The sequence below is a fragment of the Theropithecus gelada genome, chromosome 5 (assembly GCF_003255815.1).
Source record: "Theropithecus gelada isolate Dixy chromosome 5, Tgel_1.0, whole genome shotgun sequence".
NCBI lineage: Eukaryota > Metazoa > Chordata > Mammalia > Primates > Cercopithecidae > Theropithecus > Theropithecus gelada.
In genome coordinates, this window is record NC_037672.1 from 138,382,662 (window position 1) to 138,406,557 (window position 23,896).

Consider the following 23,896-nt stretch of genomic DNA (forward strand, 5'->3'; position numbering starts at 1 on the left):
TTAGGCCTTATTTTTACTGTAATTCTTCTACGTTTAGACATGTTTATATATGTGGTATAAACATGCTATACAGGTGTTTAACCTAAAAGAAATAGGCTATAACCGACATCCTAGATGTGCAACAAACTACCATCTAGAACAAATGCATATGGTATAGTCTGTTGTACATCATTTATACCATCTAGAACACTACAATGTTCATACAACAATAAAATTGCCTAATGATACATTTCTCAGAATGTATCCATGTCATTAAGCAATGCATGCTTGTATAAGAAATAGCTCTGGATTAAAATCCCAGTTTTGCTTTTAACCATCTGTAACTTTGGGCAAAGTATCCAACTCACAGGGTCTGTGAAAGGAGCGAAGTATGGAAGACACCTAATGCAGCGCCTAGAGTCTGTGTGTTCAGAACAAATGGCAATTCTCTTCCTTCTATTACGTATTCCATTCAACAAAGATTTGCTGAGTTCCTCTAGTGAATAAGGTGATGAATTTAATAAATAAGTCTGGAACTGGAAGGGATGATTTGTAGAAAGAATGCCTTGGCTTATGCAAAAAATGAAAAACTTTTTCCTCGGTAGTATGTTCTCCCAAGAGAAGAGAAAAGACACTGTGTGAGGCATAGATCTCAATGGCTATTTAGAATTGCCAATCTGTCCCTCACAGTGGCTGCTGACAGCCCCCTGACCCCCAATATCATTTAGTCATCACACTTAAGGCTCTTACCAGAGCCACACAAGCTCTGTCTCCTGGGGAGCTAGTGTCAGACCCGCTATATGGCCCCAAATTCATGAATACTGAGGCAGGGTCTGACTTTGACAATCGGTGGGCTGCTTAGACAACAGTCACCGGCAGTTGGAGCAGGTTCCGTCATACCCACCTGCATCTGAGCCCGCTACCCTATGACCTTGGCAGTTGAACATAGGTTTTGAATGTTCCTGGGTTCCTTCTCTCTCAGGTTTTTCTGAGTCTGGAGCACTTCAAATAACTGCAAACACTGTACCCTTCTGGAAGACTTACTACATGGTGTTGAAACAGTATCTATTCAAACTGCCTGCTATCAACAGAAGGGTAGTATGTTTGCTTTACCTTTCCTCAAAAAAGATGAATGGAATTTGGGACTGAGGCTTACCCAGTCATATATGGCTGTAGAAAAATGCTCAAAAACACTGGGCCCCAATCAGCCAACCTGCATGACAAAACATTTCTTTTAAGCAATATGGTGGCTACCAAACTGGCCAGGCAAAGCAATGGCCTATTTCAGGGTCACCATTCCTTTGCAAAGTGGTGCCCCATTTCAGTTGCTAAATCAATCCACCAATCATGGCCTAAAGTTTGAGCTGTATGTTTTTCTGTTTGTTTGTTTGATTGATTGGTTGATTTTTGAGACAGGGTCTTACTGTCACCCAGGCTGGAGTACAGTGGCTCTATCTCGGCTCACTACAGCCTCTGACTCCTCGGTTCAAGCAATTCTCCTGCCTCAGCCTCCCAGGTAGCTGGGACTAGAGGCACCCACCACCATGGCTGGCTAATTTTTGTATTTTTAGTAGAAACAGGGTTTTTTGCCTTGTTGGCCAGGCTGGTCTCAAACTCCTGAACTTAGGTGATCTGCTCATCTAGGCCTCTCAAAGTGCAAGGATTACAGACATGAGGCACTGTGCCCAGCCATACACACAGGAGATTAAATTCGTTTTGGAGCACACTTAAATTACTATAACAAAAGACTAACACTACTTTTAACTAATGCCATTATGGTTTAAGCAGAAAACTTGAGATTTCTCTCATAGTTCTCTCATTGCTCAAAAGGTCACAACCTGACCTACCTCATTGGTCATTTGTCATTTGTTATTTCCTTCATTTAGAGGAATCCTGACATCCTCTTTCTGGCCCACTGATTTTAAATTCTTCCATCTTCTGGAATGAAGCAGTCCATATACACAGAGACAGATTCATAGAACGCATCTGGACAGGTAGGATTTACTATTAAACTATACAATTCCTTCTAGCAACAGTCAGGACCCCTTGAGGCATCTGGTCTACCGCATGCCCAGATCCCAGTAAGATCATCCAGGCAGCACTATGCTCAACTACTTTTTTCAGTTACTTTCTGTGTTTGGTAACAGCTGACTCCAAAGGACATATTTACTCCGTTATCTATAGAAAGTACCCCTACTGACATTCAAAAGAAAGCTCCTCCAAAGCAAAGTATTTGATTGTAAATACTCACAGGTAGGCATCCAGGCCTCTTCAGAAACACTGGCATGGTGATAGACGATGTCAGAAAATAACAACTGGCTTCCTGCTCCAGGCCTACCACCGGCCCTAAAGAGAAGCCCAAGGATTTAGGGCACAGGGCACCACCCTTTTCCTACTTCTCTATTCTCAGCAGCTGGTAAGGGCCTAACAGGAGGTACCTTATAAGGGGTTAAAGTCAGGTTAGAGAGTAGATGAATCTCTTACCACAGTCCCAGCAAGAATAGCTCTGCTAAGCACAAGATATAGAATCAAGTTTTTAAGCATTCAAATTAAATATTACCTTCCATACCCTCAATATAAGGCAGACAAAGTGTATATAATAAAAATTCATTACCTCATTCCTTAAGTAAGCAGTACATCTGAGAATTATGGATGGTACCTATTGTATCATTCATTCATATTTTCAATAGCTATGCACTGGATTTCTTTTCTATGCCAGTCTCTATAAATACAGCTGTTAAGAAGACAAGAACCATGCCCTCATGGAGTTTATATTCCCATGTGGGAGACACACAATAGTGGAACAAATTCACAAATGAAATTATAAAGAAATTTCAAGTAGTGATAAGATAAGGGAGAATAAGAGAAGAGAGAATGAACAGCAGATGAAATATTTTCACACTGGCCAGGAAAACTGATGAAGGGGGCAAAGGGTGATGATGATGGGAAAGGGTGACTGAGGTAAATAAGACTGATAGGAGAATCTGAAAAAAAAATCGAGGGTGGTGACTGGGTACTCTTCCTGCTCACTTGAGCAATAAAACCCCATGATTCTAAAACGCTGCCAAATTGTACTTTGCTGGAAGACATTTCTCTTGGAGTATAAGCGGCATAATAGCAAACTGAACTTAAAAAATAATGAGTTGGTTAAATATGAAAGAAACAGATGAATGGCTACTAGACTTTCTTGTTTGGGAATCATTCTAAAAGCATAAAGATATATTTAAATGATGGTTTGCTATGTGAATAAAAAACTATTTTTTTAAAAATCTGGAAAAAGAGGTTCCAAAGGTCCTGGGCTGGGAGCATTTGAGGACCAGCAAGAAGGCATAATGGGCTGGGAAGTAGTAAGTGAGGGAAGCGGGGTAGGAAAGGGGCTGGATAGGAAGCAGGGGCCAAATCACAGAGGGCCCTGAGGACAATGGCAAGAACTTTAACTTGGTTCCAAGTATGATGGGGAATCCCTGCAAGATTTGAGCAGAGTAGTGATTGCCTTTGATTTATATTTTCAGAAGTTCATTCTGTTGCTGTATGGGCAGCAGACGGCAGGGGGCAGGAAGGGAAGCTGGATACCAGCTAGAGTTGACAGTGGCAGTCCAGGCAAGAGCTCATGATAGCTTGGACTCAGTTGGTGATAACAATGGTGATAAGATGTGATCAGATTCAGAGTGTGTTTCTGTGGACACTAATTATAGTTTTCATGTATTACACGCTCAGAGTCACCCCTTTCTGCATTATGTAATGTAAGAGGTCACACACAACACCTATGATGGATAGCATAGGAGGCTCACTTTACAGATGAGGACTCCAAAGCCTAAACACTTGCTTCCTGAGCTCCCAGACCCTCTCTGCCCAGCAGGACTCGCAGTTCTTCCCAGAACAGGGGAAGCTCATCCTCACCAAGGGAATGACTTCAGATGGCTATCTCAACCCTACGCTGCTTTCTGTCTCCCTAGACAAGAGACTGTATCAGGGCTCAGAACCAGGTCAGGCGTGCACCAGAACCTTCTTTTTCACCATTACCCTATACTACTTCCCAAAATGGGTAATGATAACCACCATGAGCAGAAGGGGGGACTTCCTAGTAAAAACAGCACGTTGTCTCTACCTCTTAAACTTGGAGGACTGCTCTTATAATAATCAACATTTAGCATATAGATGAAATTTTACCCAATCAAATCACAAGGTCTAATCACTTCTGACTTATTATCATATCCTTCTTGACTGTTTTACAGAAGTTTGTGTGCTTTCCTGTACTTGCTGCATTTGCCATGTGTTTGCCTTCTTGCTGGTCACTAAAACCGTTATTATCAGTGAATCACTAATTCATGATTTAAGCAATACTGTCCCCACCCTCATAATTTCAAGCCTTACAGTTCTTGGGAAATTAAAAAAATTAAAATTTTATTCACATAGGATTTTGATGCCTTCAAAGGAAAAACACCATTTCCTTAAATAATTAATAAAGAACCATGTGGTATAAGAGCTTCAGGGAGATTTCAGGTTCATCCTGCATAGTGGCTGTCAGCCCTGAGCGCACTCTAGAAACATATGGGGAGTCCCCTCCCTGCAACAGACCATTTACATCAGCATCTCTGCAGGTGGGATCTGGGCAGCCATAACTTTTAAACTCCCCAGGTGATCCCAACATGCGGTCAGGGTGGAGATCACTGAGCTCAACCAAGTTCCCCTCCAGAAGCCTCCTGCTCACCATTTTCAAGTGAAAGAAAATGAGCCCCAGAGGAGGGAAGTGACTTGCCAACGGAAAAGCCAATTTGAGAGAGAGCCACAACTGAAACCCGAGTATCCTAACTGCTGGTTCAATTTGCATTCAGCATCCCCCAGACACAGGAGTGTAAGGGAGGAGGTGGAGTTGCACCATCTGTAATCGTGATGATTCTGTCTCTGACGCTTCATTTCTCCTGATTCGCCACCTTTGGTGTCTTGCCTCAGCTGCCAAAATAGTGTAGCTTGGAGCAAAGTAATGCTAAAAAGCTGTGACAGGACCCCGCAGCAGCAGCACTGCCAACATCCGACAGATGTCTTTTCTCCTTCAAAGGAGCACCATGCTCCTGAGTGAGCAAACATCTGAAGACTTCACCATACAGGCTATTATAAAAGAAACGATAACTGCCTTTGACTAATCCCATACTTTGGAACTTGAACAAAGGAAGTATTCACGGATATGCGCTCAGGTTTAGCTACATGTGAATGTTTACTGCAGCACTGTTTATGTAAGAGAAAAGTGGAAACATCACAGACACATCTTGGAAGAACCAAGGAAATTTCAAAATGTACGATTAAATTTTTAACAGCTACAAAAACACACCGGCAATATATTACCCATTTGATAAAATAAATGTAATGAAAAAATATCAGAGTATGGATGGTTCTAACTCTTTTTAAAAGTTCTATATTTTCAAATGTTTCTATATAGCATATGTATTTCATTTAAAATAAGAAAAAGGTTTTATAATACATAAAGCTGCAGGACAGTAAACACATGCACAGAATTGTATTTGGTTACAAACCTTTTTGACACTCTATGTCCCTTTGCTTATTACCAGTATGGCTTTTTCCCCTTCGACCATGAACAGAAACCAGGCACCCGTTTCATGCCACATGCTACAAGATGAATAAACATTTGTAATGGGAGAGTCAAATTAGAACTTCCCCCACTTTATGAGTCAAATGCCAACAAAAAGTATTTAATGGCATAGAATATTTTTATGAAATTAAAGATGAACATATTAACAGTCCATCTTTTCAGTTTCCAGGTTATGTAGCAATAGGTACTGAGCAGTTTCTGTGTGCCAGAGACCGCTCTAGGCTTGGGGAACTTAACTGTGGACCAAAAATATTGTCTAAATGCCCCACTCTTGTGGAGTTTACCGAGAAGAACAAAGATCACCTGGTAACCATCAAGCAGTCCATCCCGAGACAAAACTCCTTATCTAAGGAATTCAGAAGTAATTAGACTTCTCTATTATGTAAAGCCAGCATCTGGTTCCAGGTTTCCTTCCAAAAAATTTCTAAGTAACTAGAATTTCTATATATCTACAGAACGCATGCATATAGAAACTCATTGTGCAACCCTTGCTGACATCAAGGCACCAAAATGTCTACAAATGTAATCATTTTTTAAATTATACTTTCAGTTCTAGGCTACATGTGCACAACATGCAGGTTTGTTACATATGTATACATGTGCCATGTTGGTGTGCTGCACCCATTAACTTGTCATTTACATTAGGTATATCTCCTAATGCTATCTTTCCCCCTTCTCCCAACCCCCCGACACACCCGGGTGTGTGATGTTCCCCACCCTGTGTCCAAGTGTTCTCATTGTTCAATTCCCACCTATGAGTGAGAACATGCGGTGTTTGGTTTCCTGTCCTTGCGATAGTTTGCTCAGAATGATGGTTTCCAGCTTCATCCATGTCCCTATAAAGGACATGAACTCATTCTTTTTATGGCTGCATAATATTCGATGGTGTTTATGTGCCACATTTTCTTAATCCAGTCTGTCACTGATGGACATTTGGGTTGGCTCCAAGTCTTTGCTATTGTGAATAGTGCCACAACATTTGTCAGGACCTACATGGCTAATATGGACCAAATTACCCTTCAGCTCCCACTTTAAGGTCCACGAATACCCCAAAGGAAAAATCCACTGTGGTGTGCTCAGCCCTCCTGCTGAGGCGCCCCACTGCACTCCTCTGCTGCTTATGCAGCGTACTTTCCATCTAATAAAACTTTTTTTTCAAACCTGTACTTTTGTCAGTAAATTCTTCTTACTCTCCACAAGTCTACCACTTTCTGATGCCAGGGCTCTGATACCTCACCTGGCCCTTACATTGTGGTGGGAGGAGACAATAAACATGTTAACAGTGGGTAGCATGCAGCAGGGGTGTGCTGGGGACCAGCAGGAGGAGGCTGCCACTAGTTCAGAGAAGAGGAGCCTGGGAGTGCCTTCCTAACAAGATCTCATTAATAGAGAGAACTGAAGAGGCAGCCAGCTCTGTGGATTTCTGGGAGAAAGAACATTCCATGCATCTTCCTGATAAATGAAGGGGAAAACATCTGTCCTCATCCACTATTCTTTGGGTCATTTGGAGTTACATTTCTGATGTGGGTTTCATCAGTGCATGGCTACAGAATAGTCCAGATGAATATCTGCTGTAGGTAGTGGGGAACAGAAAAGAGAAAAAGGGGGAAAAGGCATTTGTATGCCTCCTGACAATCCCTCCAAAAAGCCTCCAATCTTTGCATTTTCAATAGTGTGTAAGTGATGATGAGCATTTTTTCATATGTCTGTTGCCTATCATGGGGAGGGGGGAGGGGGGAGGGATTGCATTGGGAGTTATACCTGATGTAAATGACGAGTTGATGGGTGCAGTAGACCAACATGGCACAAGTATACATATGTAACAAACCTGCACGTTATGCACATGTACCCTACAACTTAAAGTATAATAATAATAAATAAATTTAAAAAAAAAAAAATAGTGTGTAAGTGGACTCTGCCCATAAAAAGCCATTTATAATAGAGACTCCAGATGGAAATGGTTAAGAAACAACATTTCCTGATAATCCTTCTTACCTAATATATATACTCATATCTGTCTGACTAGAAAAGACATGAACAAATACCTTTAATACAGAATTATTTCTATAATATTTTAAAAAATCTCTATTATGAAATAAATGTTCACAAATTGAATATGAAAATGCCTAACATGCCAATGCATAAGCTTAAATTCTCTAACAAACGATGCTTACTTTTACTGAAAATGTTTTTCTAAATACCGCTATATATTATGGAGTGACCGAAATAAAAAAGTGAAGACTCTTACAGAAAGCAATTTATAACTACAAATGTGAAATGTTAAAATAAATTTACTTTTCCTCTTTTATTATAGAAAACTGAGACCTAGATCTAACCATGGTCATTAATATTTTGGCTTTGATTATACAAAGCACATTTATCCTACCATACATTAAACTGCCAAGCGATCAATACCTCAAAGTTTAAAATAAGAGTAAAGGTCATATTATACCTGTAGACAAGGTTTCTATTTAATAGAACCACTGTAAATTGAAACTTAGTAGAAGAATTACACAGCACAACGCTGCCTTGTTTCTCTGGGTTTTACATTACCACCAAAATCCCCAAGAACTAAGATAATCTGCATAGGATTTGAATTTCAATTTAAATGTAGCATCTGTCAAATTACATTATCAAATACACTACACCAACATCACTGCAATCTCTCAGCAACAAGTAAAATGCTCCTTACAGTATATATAAGATGAAATATTTCTTCTAGGGATACACTGAAGACTTTCAGGGTTATCAAAATAGTAAATTCTTTACATGCTATGCTTAATGTCCAGAAATGAAACAATAATGGTTAAGCAACAATAATGGTTAACTTTTCAAAAGTTGAGACTGGTTTTCTAAACAAATTAACTTCATATCAGAGGCACAATCACTGTTTTCTGAAAACTGGAAGAATAAGCTATAAATAAGAAGCTCCAGGTTTTTTCTGGATCTTTCCAGATTTCATGGTTATAAAATTACTTCCTTTTTGAGAAGCCAGGAGATTTTTAAGAGAGCCACTAGGAGAGATGACGATTGAATTCTTATTAAAGGATTAGAAGACAGAAGGTAAGATTCCTTCCCAATCCTCTAGATATGTATTTCCATGACCTAAAATGTATAAACAAGTCATACAGTTTCTTGCCCGGGTCATCTTAAGCTACACCGCCAAGAATGTTATTTAACACTTTGATGAATTATGGCTTTTAATAACAGAGTCTAGAATTCCTGGCTATTGGAATTTCTGCTAGTAGACAGACAGGTGAAGAGTTACAGTTTAGTGCAAAATAAATAAATACACATACACACACATGCATACTAAGTGAGAAGGTGAGATTATCTTGGCATAGAAGATCAAGACCAAGCATAAATGATAGCCAGACTGTATATATCTTAAGAAAAATGAAGTGGGAACTGAGGTTCTTAAAAAATATGTTTCTTAAATACCTAAATGATAGAGAATCACATACTCCCAATGCTTGGGAAGGCCCTTAAAGCTGTCACCCACTGGAAGTCCATCCATAAATCCTGGGATCAGCAATTCCACAATGTTCCCATTCAGTTTCAAGCTGAATGCCACAGAAAGCTTACCCTTTCAAGGAAACCTCTTACATCTCTAAACACTTCTATTCTTATGAATTTGCTTTTCCTTTGCTGAACCAAGTCTGTTTTCCATAACTTCCCCTCACTACCCAAAGTTTGGCTCCATAAAGGTGGAGTCCCAAACACTGTGACCTTGGGGTTGAGGTGGGAAACATAAATGAGCACGGCAGGCGAAGAGCCAGATGGTAAAAAGTGATGGAGACTTGGACCAACTGGAGGGCACATGGGAACAGCTAGCCACTGCTCAGCTCCAGCTACTCTTTCCATGGGGGAATGCAGGCCCCAGTTACCGGGTTTTCTGATCAAGAAGCCAGAAATTGGGAATTTTACTAGAAGTATTCTAAGGTTTAAATACATAAAGAATATATTTTAGAGTTGAAATACCTCTTAGAGATCAACTAAAGAAAACCGAGGGTGAAAACAGAAAAAGTGACTGACTCAAAATCAAATGGTGAATCAGAGGGAGGTCCGGAAGAGAAGAGGCCCAAACATAAGGTCCCATTCTCCCATTACATAACAGAGATGCATTTCTGCAAGTCAACAATGCATCTGTTAACATACTCCGAAACAGGAAATCAGCCTTAGATCGCTTCCTGTATCTATGATTAAGTAATCACTGCCCACATCTAGACTTCAGAATACCCTTTCAAGCTGAGAGGGTATACAGAGCTGTAGCTCTAAGCACAGACCAGCAGACAGACCGCCTGGGTTGCAAGCCGAGATCTACCACTTACTGCTTGCATGACCAAGTTATACAGTTTGCCTCAGTTTCCTCATCCATCAAATGGAGACAGTAAGGGTAACTATTTCACAATGTTGTTGTGAGAATCAAATTTATATACATATAAAGTGCTTAGAACATGCCTGGTACAGAGTAAGCACTATTTGGTCAATGCTATTATTACCGAGCATGCTAAAAAAAAAAAAGAGAGCTAATCTTATCATTTAAAGGAAAATGTAAAGCAAAAGTACACACAAATATTCTAGAAAAATGAGTTCTGAAGAAAAAAACAACTTTTTTAAATTAAAGCAGCTAGGTCCTTTACAGAGTTGAAGACATAGGTAGACTTCAACAATCAAAGTAATGGCCATAAAGGTAGCGTGAATCCATACACTGAACTCTGAACACCCATCTACGGAGGAAGAGCCTCAGTAGATGTACTACATTTTGCCTCCAACCTTGGAGAAGTCTAGAATACATAGATATACTCCATCCTAGGCTCCTCCTTTCCAAGAGTCGAGCATGTTCTCCAGAGTTACTGCAACCATTGCCTCCCTTCCTCCATCTCCAAGTTGCTCTTAGGAACCTAGTCTCACAGAAGTTCTTCCTAGACAGCTAGATGTTTAATTTCCCATTGACTATGTACTAGCAATAGACAAACAGAAAGATATCAAACACACACTTTAAAAAAGAAAAAAGAAACCACACACACCATTTCCTCATCACCACTCAGTCACAAACAGCCTGCATACACAGACTACCATTTTTATCACACATGCCCTTGCTACAATGAAATTTCAATTTAAGCAAAAGAAAGTACAAATGCAATAGGAGAATCTTAAATGTTCATCAATCAGAGGGAGCTGGAACACCCTGTTTCAATTCACTGAGCCACAAAAAAATTGGCACCACTGCTCTGGCCTCTTCAGTATGAAAGGGTAAATAAGGAGTTCTTTCCCAAGGCTGCCAGGAACTCAGTGAGCCTCAAAGGTATGATGATCCAGTCTGTAGCTCCTGCATGTCATTGTGTGTCACTGAGTCCAATGCTTAGAACGGTTAACTTTTTTTTACTGCTTTGTGCCAGCCACAGATTTAAGCACTGTACATGCATTAATCCATCTAATTCACATAACAAGCAACCGAGGTAGATGGTGTTATCCTCCACTTCACAGATGAGGAAACCCAAGACCTGAGAGGCTAACTTGCACAAAGATACACAGTGAGAAAGTAGTGCCACCAGGACACAAATCCAAGTGGTTGGTTGGTTCTAGAGGCTACACTCCTAATTAATCAGTGCCCTAAACTGCCTCTAGAAATTTCTGATATCTTCAATTTCCTTAGGGTACACTGAAAGAAGCTTCACAGGCAGGCATCAGACCAGCTTTGAGGAAGTAATTTGGGTCTCACAGATTTTGCCTATACATGAAAGTTCACTTCTGGGGCTTTTACTAGTTGGAAGATGCATTTCTCTATAGCTTTTTGCTATGGCCTTCTTGGTGCTCTTGCACTAAAGATATAGCCTTACGTCCCTTAATAGGGGACATATAAATCTCTGGTCCATAGACTTTTTTAAAAAAAGTGAGAGAAGCAGATTTTCTCTATTAATCACTCTCTCTCTTCCCTAGGATAAAAGTGTATGAGTTGAAAGTCTGGAAAAGAATAAATAATGGTGGGCATAAGGGGAAAGGGAATAAAATGAAAAGCAGAAAAAAAGAATTGAGTATATTAAAAAGTAATAATTAGTCATCAGGGAAATGAAAATGTAAAACAAAATGAAGATACCACTTCACATCCACCTGAATAGACAAAATAAAAAAGATAGTAACAAATGTTGATGAGGCTGTGGAAAAACTGGAACCCTCAAACACTGCTGGTGGGAATGCGAAATGATGCAGTTGCTTTGGAAAACAGTCTAGAAGGTCCTCAAATGATTAAATTATAGAGTTGCCATATGACTGAGAAGTTCTACTCCTAGATATATAAACAAGATACATGTCCACACAAAAATTTGTACATGAATGTTCATAGCACTATTTTTGTAACAATCAAAAAGTAGAAACAACGTAATTTTCCATCGGTTGATGAACAGATACACAAAATGTGATATATCCATACAATGAAATATTATTTGGCAATAAAAAGGGTTTAAGTACTGACGCATGCTACAACCTTAATGAACCTTAGGAAGATTATGCTAAATCAAAGGGGCCAATCACAGAAGTCCACATATTACATGATTCCATTTATATGAAAGGTACAAAAGAGGCATTTAAATACATAAAGACAGAATGTAGATTAGCCTAGGGCTCGGAGTTGGGGAATAATGGGGAGTGACTAAGGAGTTGGGGAATAATGGGGAGTTGGGGAATAATGCGGAAGTACAAGGGTTTCTTATTAGAACTAGATAGTGATGATGGCTGCACAACTCAGTCAATACACTAAAAGCCATTGAAATATATACTTTATATGAGTGAACTGCAGAGTATGTTTATATTTCAATAAAGCTGTTATACTGGGGAGGAAAGTGACTTGTTATAAAGCAAAACTACTGGTCTATCCCAGAAGAAGCGGTGTCTTTTTGAATGAGAAGTCATAGTTACGTAAGTGGCAGAAAATCAAAATTATTTAAGCAGGAAAAGAAAAAAACAGAAAATGTATATGAAAAGGAGAAAACAATTTCTATTTAATTGAATTTCAAGATATGCAAATGCACAGATGTTAAACGATAGGTTGCATGACACTAAATAAACAGTAAATAAACATAAACAGACCTTCTCCTCACCTGAAATCTATCAGTTCCAAAAATAAAGGATCTACAGCAAAGGTGTCAGATATATCATCAGCTTTTGCATTTTTTAAAACTTTTTGAAAACTGAATTTAAAAATTCAAATATAAAGACTCTCTGGTATTGTACACCAAGTTCACAAAATAAAAATATTTGATTACCACCTAAAATGTGCAGTTTCTCAAAGTGAATTTAGAAATCTGACCTCAAATGTAACTAGAAAAAGTAAAGCTTTCAAGATCTGGACTACATGGAAGACACTGACATCCAGACCAGTGCTGGCAGTGTTTGAGATTTAGGCAGAAGAATTTCAGAGTATAGTCAAGGGTTTGCCATGCTACCCTGTCATGTATCTGCTCATAATGACACTCTAGCAGAAATCAATGCTAGTCTCTGACTAAAGTGAACACAGTCTCCTAATGTGGCAAAATGTCAGAAGATAATTTGGAGTTTCCTGGCTTTTGGCAGATATAGCATGAATACATTTTTGGAAACAGAACAATTAGATAATAGACAATTTCCAATTTGTTTTGCCTTTAATGTTCAAACTACAGTATTACTAAACCTTCTACTCCCACTGTCTTAATCAAGCATCATTTGTGTGGGAAATCTGCTTAGTGCTTTCTTTAAAAATAAGCAAGCCATTAATTGATCCAATGTGTTGGCAGTTTTAGAGAACCTTTTTAGACAGGAACAAATGATGCCTCTTACTTTATGTTCAAAGTTGAGTTTAAGATTTCATGCACATGCACAGAGAAACAATTAAAGAATCTCACAGTCAGCTAACAATCTCCTTGGAGTTTAAACAACAACAACAACAACAAAGCCTCCTTCACCCCTCCTCCATTGAGGTTTTAAATATTAAGTAACATGTTTATCTAAAGATACTTTACATTACTTAAAGTGCTTTCCACAGTCCTTAACATCCTTGAATATCAAAGTTTCAGTAGTGCTCTTATGACTCAAGGTTAGAGTACAATCTTTTCCCTTAGAAAACTGTCGAGTTCAAGAAAATATATCGAGTATTCTTAAAGTGCTGTATTGTAACTTTTCTAAGTAACTGCCTCTCCTCTTCATTAATCAACACACCGTATTTTTCTGGCCTGTGTTTTAGAAGGGTGGAACATTTCTCCTCCCCACCTGTTTGTGTTAAGGTTGACAAAGTTCCCTGACTAAAACAGCTGGTGTTGATTACTGGAGGCAAACCAATTGAATATTTCACTAATAGGTGACATGAGCTCTCGGAATGGAAACTTGTCCCCAAAGAGAACACCCCTGCAAATGTGGCCAGAGCTTGGTGTTCCATTTCAGCAGCGTAACTATTTATTCAAATCCGGTTTTTAAAGAAAATAATGTTTTGATTAGGAGACTCCACTCAGAAAATGCATCTGTCATTTTTCTCCCCTCCTTCCGGGCACTGGATGCCACAGTCTTGGCCCAGAAACCCCTCTGGGGAAGGAGGGCCCACTTCTCAGGCACACAAATACAAGTAGCAAGCCCTGACATAAGGAGGCTAGCCTGCTAAAACTAGTGGCTTATGGACTTACGTTAACAAGCCTGGGGATGGCTTTTTTGGGGGGAGGGTGTTCTTACCACCAGGGAAACATTGCTTATGTCAGGCATATGCGGTATTGAGTTTTGGGACAGTAATGCATTTCTAGTCCTGGTACCTGCGATCATTAACAAAAAGCTTACTCTCTCTAGTCTTAAATCCCTTCATTCTAGCCAGAAAGAAAACCTTCAGCATATTTAACCTCCCAATCAGGCAAAGGATAATGCAATAATTAGGAAAGTAATTATAACTTTAGGGCCATCCCACTCTTCTTGGCTTGTTGAGGATTGTTGTTATTTACCACCGTGGCCACCTGTCAGTTTCTCTGGATGACAGCCTGGCAGAGCATAGTACTTTTAATATGATTAATGCAGTGCGTAAACCCAGAAGGGGATACTCTCCCACGAAGAGATGAAACCTCAAGAGCAAGTTGGCGGTGGTGAGCTGCCAGCAGGTAACCCTACTCCTCTCTTGCTATACAGGGACGCCTGCATCAGGGTATACCTGATGCACAGACCCAAGAGCGGTGCTGTGTTATCAGATCTGCTTGTTCCAAACAGGTGCTGGGCCGGTCACTAACCTAGAACAGTATCGGAGCCCTGCCCCCCAAACCCCACCTTCCAGGGCCCCCTCGGAAAAGTTAGCCCGCCACGTTGAACCCTTGTCCAAGTGGCGCTATGCCAACCTCTCTGGCAGCCTCTCCCCTCCCCAATACAGTTCATCTTCTCCTCTTTGTAAGCCCCCCAAGTGCCGCGGAGCAAAACTTAATCGGTCCAGGGAACCTAGACACGGTTTCCGCGCCGCACGGACTTCCCAGAAGGAGCCTGGAGGCAGACGCCGGATCCCTCTAGGCACCTCCGTCCCCGCCGGCTCCCCTCCCCCGCGCCAGCTGGGCCACTCACCCGCGTGGGGCATGGTGATGGTCTCGTTGGTGTTGGAGCCCACGTTGAAGATGACCACGGCGGAGGCGTTCTGCAGGAACGCGTTCCGGATCTTATCCCTGTACGTGCAGTTGCCCTTGGGGATGAGGGCTATCCAGTTCTTGCCGTGAGTCGGGGCGGGGAACTTGGTGTTGGGGTCGCAGGCCAGGCGGTCGTGGGCCGAGCTGGCCATGACCACCTCCCCGCGGGCGTCCTGCTTCGGCGAGTGCTCCCCGTAGCGCCCGCACTCCGTCTTCTCCGTGTGCAGCTCCGCGCCGCCGCCGCCCGCCGCCCCGGCCCCGGGGTCCGGCGCGGGCTCCGCGTAGGTGATGTTCACGAAGGCGGTGTACCATTCCTCCTTCTCGGCCACTGTAAAGTCCAGGCAGAGCAGATGCACGAAACAAAAGGAAAGCAGCCATGTTGAGAGAGCCAGACTGCAGCACGCTTGGATGAGAGACATTGCCATCTTTATCCGCCGGGGCCCCCTCCCCGCCCCCGCGCCCTCCCTCCGCCCCGTCCCTCCTCCTCAGCCCCGGCCAACCCCGGGCCGGCCGCCTCTCCTCCTGCTGCTGCTCACTCCCGGGCCCGAGGGGCCGCGGCCGGGACGCGCAGCCGCTGCGGGGACCGGATTCCGGGCGAGCGGATGGCGCTGGCCCCTTCCCCTCTCAGCCGTAGCGCGGCGGTTGCATTTTGCTTCTTGGGGCCCCGGGGGGCGCGGGAACACAGGGCCCGCGGGGCTTGCAGCGGAGTCCTGCTGCCGAGCGTCCTGCTCCTTCGCCCGGCTTCGCTTTCTCTCATAAGGGTGGCCGGGGGCCCAGGAACTTGCAGGGTGGCGGGGGCAGTCACGGTTGCTCGTAGTCTGGGGTGCTGCGGTGCGGGGTGCTGCCGAGGGTGTCCTGGCCGCTGCCACTGAGCGCGGAGGCGCGCGAATCCGGCTGCAGCCGCGAGAGCCGCTGCTGCCGTGCGCCGGTTCCCTCGGGCTGTGGGCGCTGCGCTCCTGGCCTCGCCGGTGGCTGCGCCTGGGCACACACTTGCCGCGGGCGGGGCGGGCTCGGGGAGCCAGCGGGCAGAGCGGAGTACGCGGTCCGTGTGTGTGTGTGTGTGTGTATAATGTGTGCGTGCAAGGAGGAGCCTAGTGTGATGTCAAAGCCCCTGGGATTCTCTTGCCATGTTCCCTTGGTCTCTCTTTATGGGCAGCAGCGACCCCTGCCGGGTCTCAAATTCAAACTCTATCGGCGAATTGATCCAGGTGAGGGTAAAGGGGAAGCGACCCCTGGACCTATGAGTACAGGAATAACTTCCTGAGCGTTATATTTAGCAAATGTATGTGCGTCTCGTAAATGACCCTCCCGTTTGCTGGAAGTGCTGCCGTGAGCTCCCTAATTACCTATCCTAAGCCCAAAGTGTAAGGTGGTTTGGTATCGAGGTCCTTCCAACGCTACTTCTGGAATACCTAGGGCAGTGGCTATCAAACCTTTAGTTTTCAAGCTCAGACTGATGGGTCCTGCCACAAAGCTTCTGGTTCAGTAGATCTCGGGTAGGGCCCCAAAATATGCTTTCCAACAAGTTCCCAGGTGATGCTGATGCTGCTGGTCTAACAACCACTCTGTTAAGATAGGTATAACAATGGGCTTTCTACTGCCCACCTGGAAGCAAACATGCAACATTTGTTTTCTTACAGAATAGGTGTTTTCTCACTCTATAAGAAGAAAAACTAGGTGAGACATTTCTGGACTGTTTATTCTGATTATCATGACTGGGAACGGGGGACTCGCAGCACCAACAGGCAAGGGAGGTTTGTTTGGGTTATTGTTTATAGTGTGCTCTCCAACTATGCATTGAGATTACAATAGTGAGAGGACAGTACAGTGCCCCTGGTGTAGTGTTCTTAAAACTGTGGTACAGCACAATTCCTTACCAATTAGACGTTTGGGGTGGTGGATATCCTTTCCCTTGGCTTGAGATGCCTGCCAGATAGTCTCTAAAAATATTTGTGTGATGGTTCTCTATCATTCACATTTGTTTCCCACCTGATGCTCTTTCAGAGAACCCAGGATTTAAATTTTAAAAATGGAAGTCTGCCTTTTCCCCAGGACTTTAATATGTTTACAGCTCTTCGTTAATGAATGTCCACCAGTACAACTTCTCTTTTTCCGGCAGCAGTACAAACAGCTGGTGGCTGTTAAGGGAGGGCAAAGAGCCTCAGCTATACCCAAATTAGAAGCAGGCACAAGAGCTACTTAGAAGAATTTGTCTCTATGGCATTCGATGTGCTGAATTTGTATGTGTTCCTAGCTTATTCACTTTAGAAAATAGGCTTCTAGGCAATTGGGACAGTGCTTTTTATAGCGCTTACTGCCAAGGAGGCAAAAGTGGAGACACCTGGCTGCTGGTTACTGAACCACCAGAGATCTGAGGGAGGAGTCCACTGCTAGAAACCCCCGGCTAGGTTCTGAGCAGTTGCCTTTAGCAACCCACAGTGTTTTCACAGTCGTCTTTACCGCTTAGCAGTTTTTTCTCCAGCTGGAAGACTTGGAGAATGTGTGACTATCTCTTACCCCTTCTTTCCTTTGGAAAAGTTAGGTGCTAAAGAGATGACAGGGTCAGTGAAGCAGCATGGCTGGAAGATTGCTTAATTACAGTGCTCTTGGGCTAATAAGTAAAACATTGAGTAAAATAGGAGCCAGGTTTCTTACTGTTGGAGAAGGAATTAACAAATATGGAAAGAAAGTGAGCTATAAGTAACCTTGAGGCTTTAGGGTAGATTAACATTGAGTATGAAATCATTTCTCAAAAACTATATGTATATATATTTATGTGTGTGCACACATGTATACCATAACTCTCTCCATTCAGAGGCCAAAAGCAAAAGACACATCAAGTGACCAAAAGATCTTGGTTTCTAAATAGCATCCTCCATGAAAAGGAAGCGGGGCTGATTCTAGGGCTGGCACTGGGAAAGTACAGAGTGAGCCTTTAACCTCTTGTAAGGAAATGTTCCAAGCATGATGGGAGTATGTCAAAAGGACACAAGAGCCAGCTGGAAAGGGCTCCAGCTGGCCAAATCTGGGACAGTCTGAACATCAAAATAAATGATCCTAGTAATTGATTACAACCTATTGAATAAAGCATGAATCCGTGCTAATGTTAATACAGATAAATGATGGAGTAAATAAATAAATAGGGAGGAACAGCTCTTCCTTATGGTAAAAATACCTACTGATAAGGATTAATGGGTATAGAAAGTCACCATTTGACAAGAGTGTTGTGTTGTTTGATTTAGGCAGGAGTCATCAATGGATACTAAGGCTGATGGGTAGGTGTTTGATGTGAAGCGGGATATTAGCCTAGTCTTAAAGTATCTTCCGAAAAATACTTATTAATTCAATAAATGGTGAATGTATTGAAGAGGAGCCTGGAAGACACCAAGTTAAGCAGGTGATCATGGTGAACATCACCAGTTGTGGAATGGGTCCTATCATGAACTTCCTGATGAAGTGTACTGGGATCACAGTGTCATTTCTGTCATGTTCCTGAAAAGGACAATACATGACAATACATGGCATGGTCTAGACATAAGGAAACAATGGATAAACCCAGGGTGAGAGGCATCCTTCAAAATGAAAAGTTTATGCTCTTTAAAACTCTTAAACTTATGAGAGACAGAGAAAAACAGAAGAACTGATCCAAATTGAAGAGATTTAAGAGACATGACAATTACATACAATAAATATCCCAGATTGGCTCCTAGACCAGAAAGGAAAAATAAACACTGGGCAAAAATTCAGTGAAATCTGTAGATTGGATGGTATATTTTATCAATGGTGAATTCCTGACTTGGATATTTATATTGTAGTTTTGTAGAAGAGTATCTGTGGGGTGGGGTGGGGGAGGGATATGTACATTGAAGAATTTAGCAGTGATGAGACATTCTTTCTGCAACTTAAATGGTTTCGGAAAAAAATGATTATCTATGACATGTTGGTTTCCCTCTAGCTACACTTCCAGAGAATTCAAGGCCAGTTCATGATATTTTTAAGAAGTTAAAGGTTCGCTTTTTGAGGGGACACTAATATGTTTCCAGTTTTGTGCTAATGATTTTCCAGTGACCCTGCTACTCTTTTTTCCAGTGGCACTTCTTGAACAACTGACAAGTGGTATTTGGGGAGAGCAATGAGCTCTTGCTATACCACCCCCCAAATATATAATACTGTTGTAGATAAAAACATCTCTGTATTTCATTTCTTCATCTAACAATATTTATCGAGCACCTGTTACGCATTGGTGTTACAGGCACTGGGCATCCAACTGAAACAAAACAGATAAGGTTCTTGCTCTCATGGAGTTTACATTCTGGAATTGGAAAAAACAGAAATTTCTAAAAAGCTTTAGATTATGTCAGATAATGACATCTGCTATGAAGAAAAAGGCAACAGAGTATGGAAGGGTTACCTATGTCACATCAGGTATTTTCTGTCAGGGTCAGCTGATTTTGAGGTGACTTGAACAGAATATTGAAAGAAATAAGGATTCTATGTGGCTATTTGGGGGCTGGTTTTACCAGGAAAAGGGAACCATGAGTACAAGTACAATCTGAGGCAAGCTTGTATTTGATATGCAGAAAAACAGCAAAGAATCCATTAAGATCATTAAAGATGGAGATGAAAGTAGAACCTGAGTGAAGAAAATGAGATCAGAAAGATGGGGAGCAAGTCATATGTGGCCTTGCCGTCAAAGGTGTGAACGTTTTGCATTTTATTCTGAGTGAGAGGAGAAAACTTTGGAGATTTTTGAGTGAGGAAGTGTATGTGATTGATGTGTCTTAAAAGGTTTATTCTGACTGTATATGAGCCAGTATGGGAGCAAGTAGAGCAATTAGGAACTCAACAGTAATTCAGGAAACAGAGGATAATGACCTGTGCCAGGAAGGTGGCAATGAGCATGGTGAGAAGTGATTCGATCCTCAACATGTTTCGAAGGTGGAATAAACAGTATTCTCTGATGCATTTGACATGTAGTATGGAAGAAGAAGAGGAGCCAAGAAAGACACTACAGGTTGGAGCCTAAGTAACTGGCAGAATGGAGGAATAGTCATTTTCTGAGATGAAGATGATTGCAACAGAAGTTGATTGGGGTAAGAATCAAGAATTTGGACAGGTTCTATTCAAGGTGCCTAGAGGGATATCCAGAATGGCAATTTCATGTAATTTGCCTCAGCATTGAGTCTTGGGGGGAAGATTACTTAATGAAAGCACATGAATAATTGTTAAGTTATCGACACATACACAATCGCCAAATTGCTGTTCCAAAGATTTGCCTCATATGCATCAAAGTAAAGTGAGCTCCCTAAAATAGTTTTTGAAATATCCCCAGAAGACAGCTTAGTGGTGAGTCCTGGCCTGTGGGGGACTTTCTCCACCAGCCAGGCAGCCCAAATAAGATGGAATTAGTAGGTTTCCAGAGGGCTCTTCGGTGTACAGAGATCTTATTTCATAAGAGGTAGAGGCAGATTTGACTTAAATACATACAGCATACGTTTCTGAGAAATGACAGCAGCCACAGCAGAGGATGGCAGTGCCCATTTCTCTGAGTGTCAGCAAATTGAACATTCTTTAAGAAACTCTCAACCTTGATGCTGCGTTTGCTTCTTGCCATTAATGTGCACAGCATGTTCAAAGGGAATTCTACCTTAGGCTTCTAAAAAATGAATCATAACATTTAAAAATATAATTCCTCCTACACATACATATTTTAATGGTTTAATTAAAATTTTATGTGGAGAAGATTCAACATACAGGGTTTGATCTGTATTATATTTTTTATTTTACATTAATTGATTGGCCGATCGCATTTTTTAATGCAATCAAACAGGCATTTTTTGACACCTGTTCAATTCTTCAACGTATGTCCTTTATTCATAATAGGCTCCTAGATAACTATCCCCATCCCTGAAAAGAGGGAACACCCTTCAAAATATATTCCACATAACTGCAAATAGGGAAAGAAATCCTCAAAATATAATAGAGAATTCACATTACTTTATGTGTAAAGACTGGCATTATTATTTTTTAAATCAATTTTCCATGAAATAACATACTGTGACATTTAGTTTCATATATCCTATCCTGAAGATAATTCCTCTTCCCAGTCTTCTATGTTTGTTTGGAAGGGGAGGTACAGTGCTGTAGTGGTGGAGTGGGACATTTGGCACCAGGCAATCCAGGATTAGAATCTCAGGTCTGCCACATGGGCAATTTTAACTCTGCTGAGCCACAATCTTCTCTTTAAAGTGGAGTAATTACATCTCCCAGGATTATTGGAAGATTCCAAAGGACACATATGTTGGCCACATAGAAGAGTAAGAGATTTCAAGGAGGGGTCGGGACAAGAGTAGTAGGAGGGAACAGAGTCTAAAAATTTTACTATCCAAAAATACTTAAGGAAAGTCAATTTAGGCTGGGTGTGGTGATTCAAGCCTGTAATATCAGTTTTGGGAGGTGGAAGCAGGAAGATTGCTTGAGGTCAGGAGTTCAAGACCAGCCTTAGGCAACATAGGAAGACCCTGTCTCTACAAAAAGAAGAGAAAGAAAAATTTAGCTGGGCATGGTGGCACAATTGCCTGTAGTCCCAACTGCTTAGGAGGTTGAAGCAGGAGGATGGCTTCAGCACAGGAGTTCGAGGCTGTGGTGAGCCATGACTGATTGCGCCACTGTACTCCAGCCTGGGTGATAGAGCAAGACCCTGTCTCAAAAAAATAAAGTAGGGTATTCATTTATGTTTATATTTGCTACTTCTGCGTTAGGCCCTGTGCTGATGTTCAGAGGAATGGCAGGGCTCCTCCCATCAAGTTTAGAATCTAGTTTTAGAGACAGATGTAATCATCTAAGTGAATCGTGAAGGTTGAGTGTGATCATTTTTAAAACACACATATAAGAATTCAGTGAGAGCAGTAATTCCACGTGGAAATGAAAACATTTAGGGATGATTGAACCAGGTCGATTCTGCATCACAGTTAGCCCAACTAGCCCTACAAAGGAGTAGGCTTGCAGAGCTTGTTCAGGAAAGGTGTCCTACTTATGACTATATTCTCAGTGTCTGCTGCAGTGTCTGGCCCATAGAAGGCATCAATAAATGTGTTGAGTAATAAATAGTAATGAAGAGCTGCAGTTTTTGAGCACTTAATGTATATGCAGGCACTATTTGTTCTAAGCACTTTATTAATTACACAGACTGTCTTAATTAATTCTCAGGATGATTTTATGAGGTCATTACACAAATGAAGAAACAAAAAGTTAAGAGTGGGTAACTTGCTTGAGGCCATGCAGGTAGCAAGTGTAAGAGTAGAGGTTGTATTTCTGGAAGTCTGACTCTAGGCTATGATTGTAAGGGCTATACTACCACATTGGTAGTCTTTTTGTCTTACATATTCACCATCCTGTTCATTAATTTGACTCTGATTCGAACTTCACTTCTTTTTCTTCTGCTTAATTTCTTTGTTCATCTCAGCTCTCAAGGCTTCACTTCATTTTTTGTTTTCGTAAGTTTTCTTTCCACTGGTGGTGGGCCGCATTGCTTCTCTGAGGCCATACAGGCAAGGTATATGAGCTTTCAGAGTCCAGCAACCCCTGAAGCTTCTGCTACAAGTACTGCAGATGGAAATGGAAGGTTTTGGAAAAGTTTTTTTAGAGAGTATGCATGAAACTAATATTCACTTCTTTGCTCTTTGTTCTCTTACTACTTAAATTTTCAGAACAATAGGATACGTTGCTAAAAATATCCTTTTTTTCTTTTTTGCTCCTTTGAATTATCAAGTGACTTCTTTTTATTTCAGTCTCTGATACAATTTGACATTTAATTTGGGCTTCTTTCCTTTTATCATAAACTCTTCCAAACAACGTTATGTCATAAAATGTTTTGAGAGGCTAGATATGGAAAGTCAGCTTAGAAAAACTCATTTGAGACTTGAGCCAAAACCCACAGAAAACTCTCACCACAATACATCTGTTTCCTTTTTCTTCTTATTTTTTCACATAGTTGTTCATTTTTTTGTTCTAAATCATTACTTTTCATTGAGTATATTTTAAAAACTATCTGCTTTTCTCTTTCTGTTCTTTGAAAGATCATCTTGTCCTTTTTCACCAAAAAGCTGGAATGGGGGAGGTTGAACTACAAGCCAAGACATTCAGAGCACTGCGCACTGACAGAGTGGGACAGCTGTTAGCCACAAGCATCTGTAAACTGTACTGTGTTAAAATTACCAGAGGGGAGAGAATCCAGGCCTTCTTCCTGCCCTTTCTATTTGGTTGTTTAGAAGGATGTTTTCATAAATACTTTCCCTTTTACGATGAGGCCCATTCCCACAGGGCCGGTAAACAGCAGTCTCGCACAATCGAGGGAGACAGCGTTAGCACTGCAAAGCACAGGTGTCAGAGTTTTAATCTCAGCTCTGTGCCTAATTTGCTATTTAGGTCAAGACTGCAGCATGACTAATCACTCATTTTGTCATGCTTTACTATTAGTACTAATTCCTAAATATCCATTGAGCCATAATCACACAGAGCCAGTCACAAGACTACAGCATTAATATATTTCCATTGACTAATTCTCACACCACATAGTAAGGACACTGGGAAGGAACAGGGGACAGAAAAATAGAATTTATTATTTCCCATAAGCCAGATCCGGTGCTGGTTTTCGTGTTTGTTATCTACACTGAATTCGTAGAGCAGTCCC

General features: G+C 41.5%; 1 protein-coding gene across 1 annotated transcript in view; it reads right to left on the reverse strand.

Moving 5' to 3' along the window:
• Positions 1-16,261, reverse strand: part of RNF150 (ring finger protein 150) — a 274,592-nt gene extending 258,331 nt beyond the window's left edge. The window contains exon 1 of the mRNA XM_025386561.1: positions 15,146-16,261. Within this exon, the coding sequence (XP_025242346.1) occupies positions 15,146-15,629 (484 nt within the window). The 5' untranslated portion in view covers positions 15,630-16,261. The remainder of the gene's footprint in view (positions 1-15,145) is intronic.
• Positions 16,262-23,896: the final 7,635 nt, after the last annotated feature.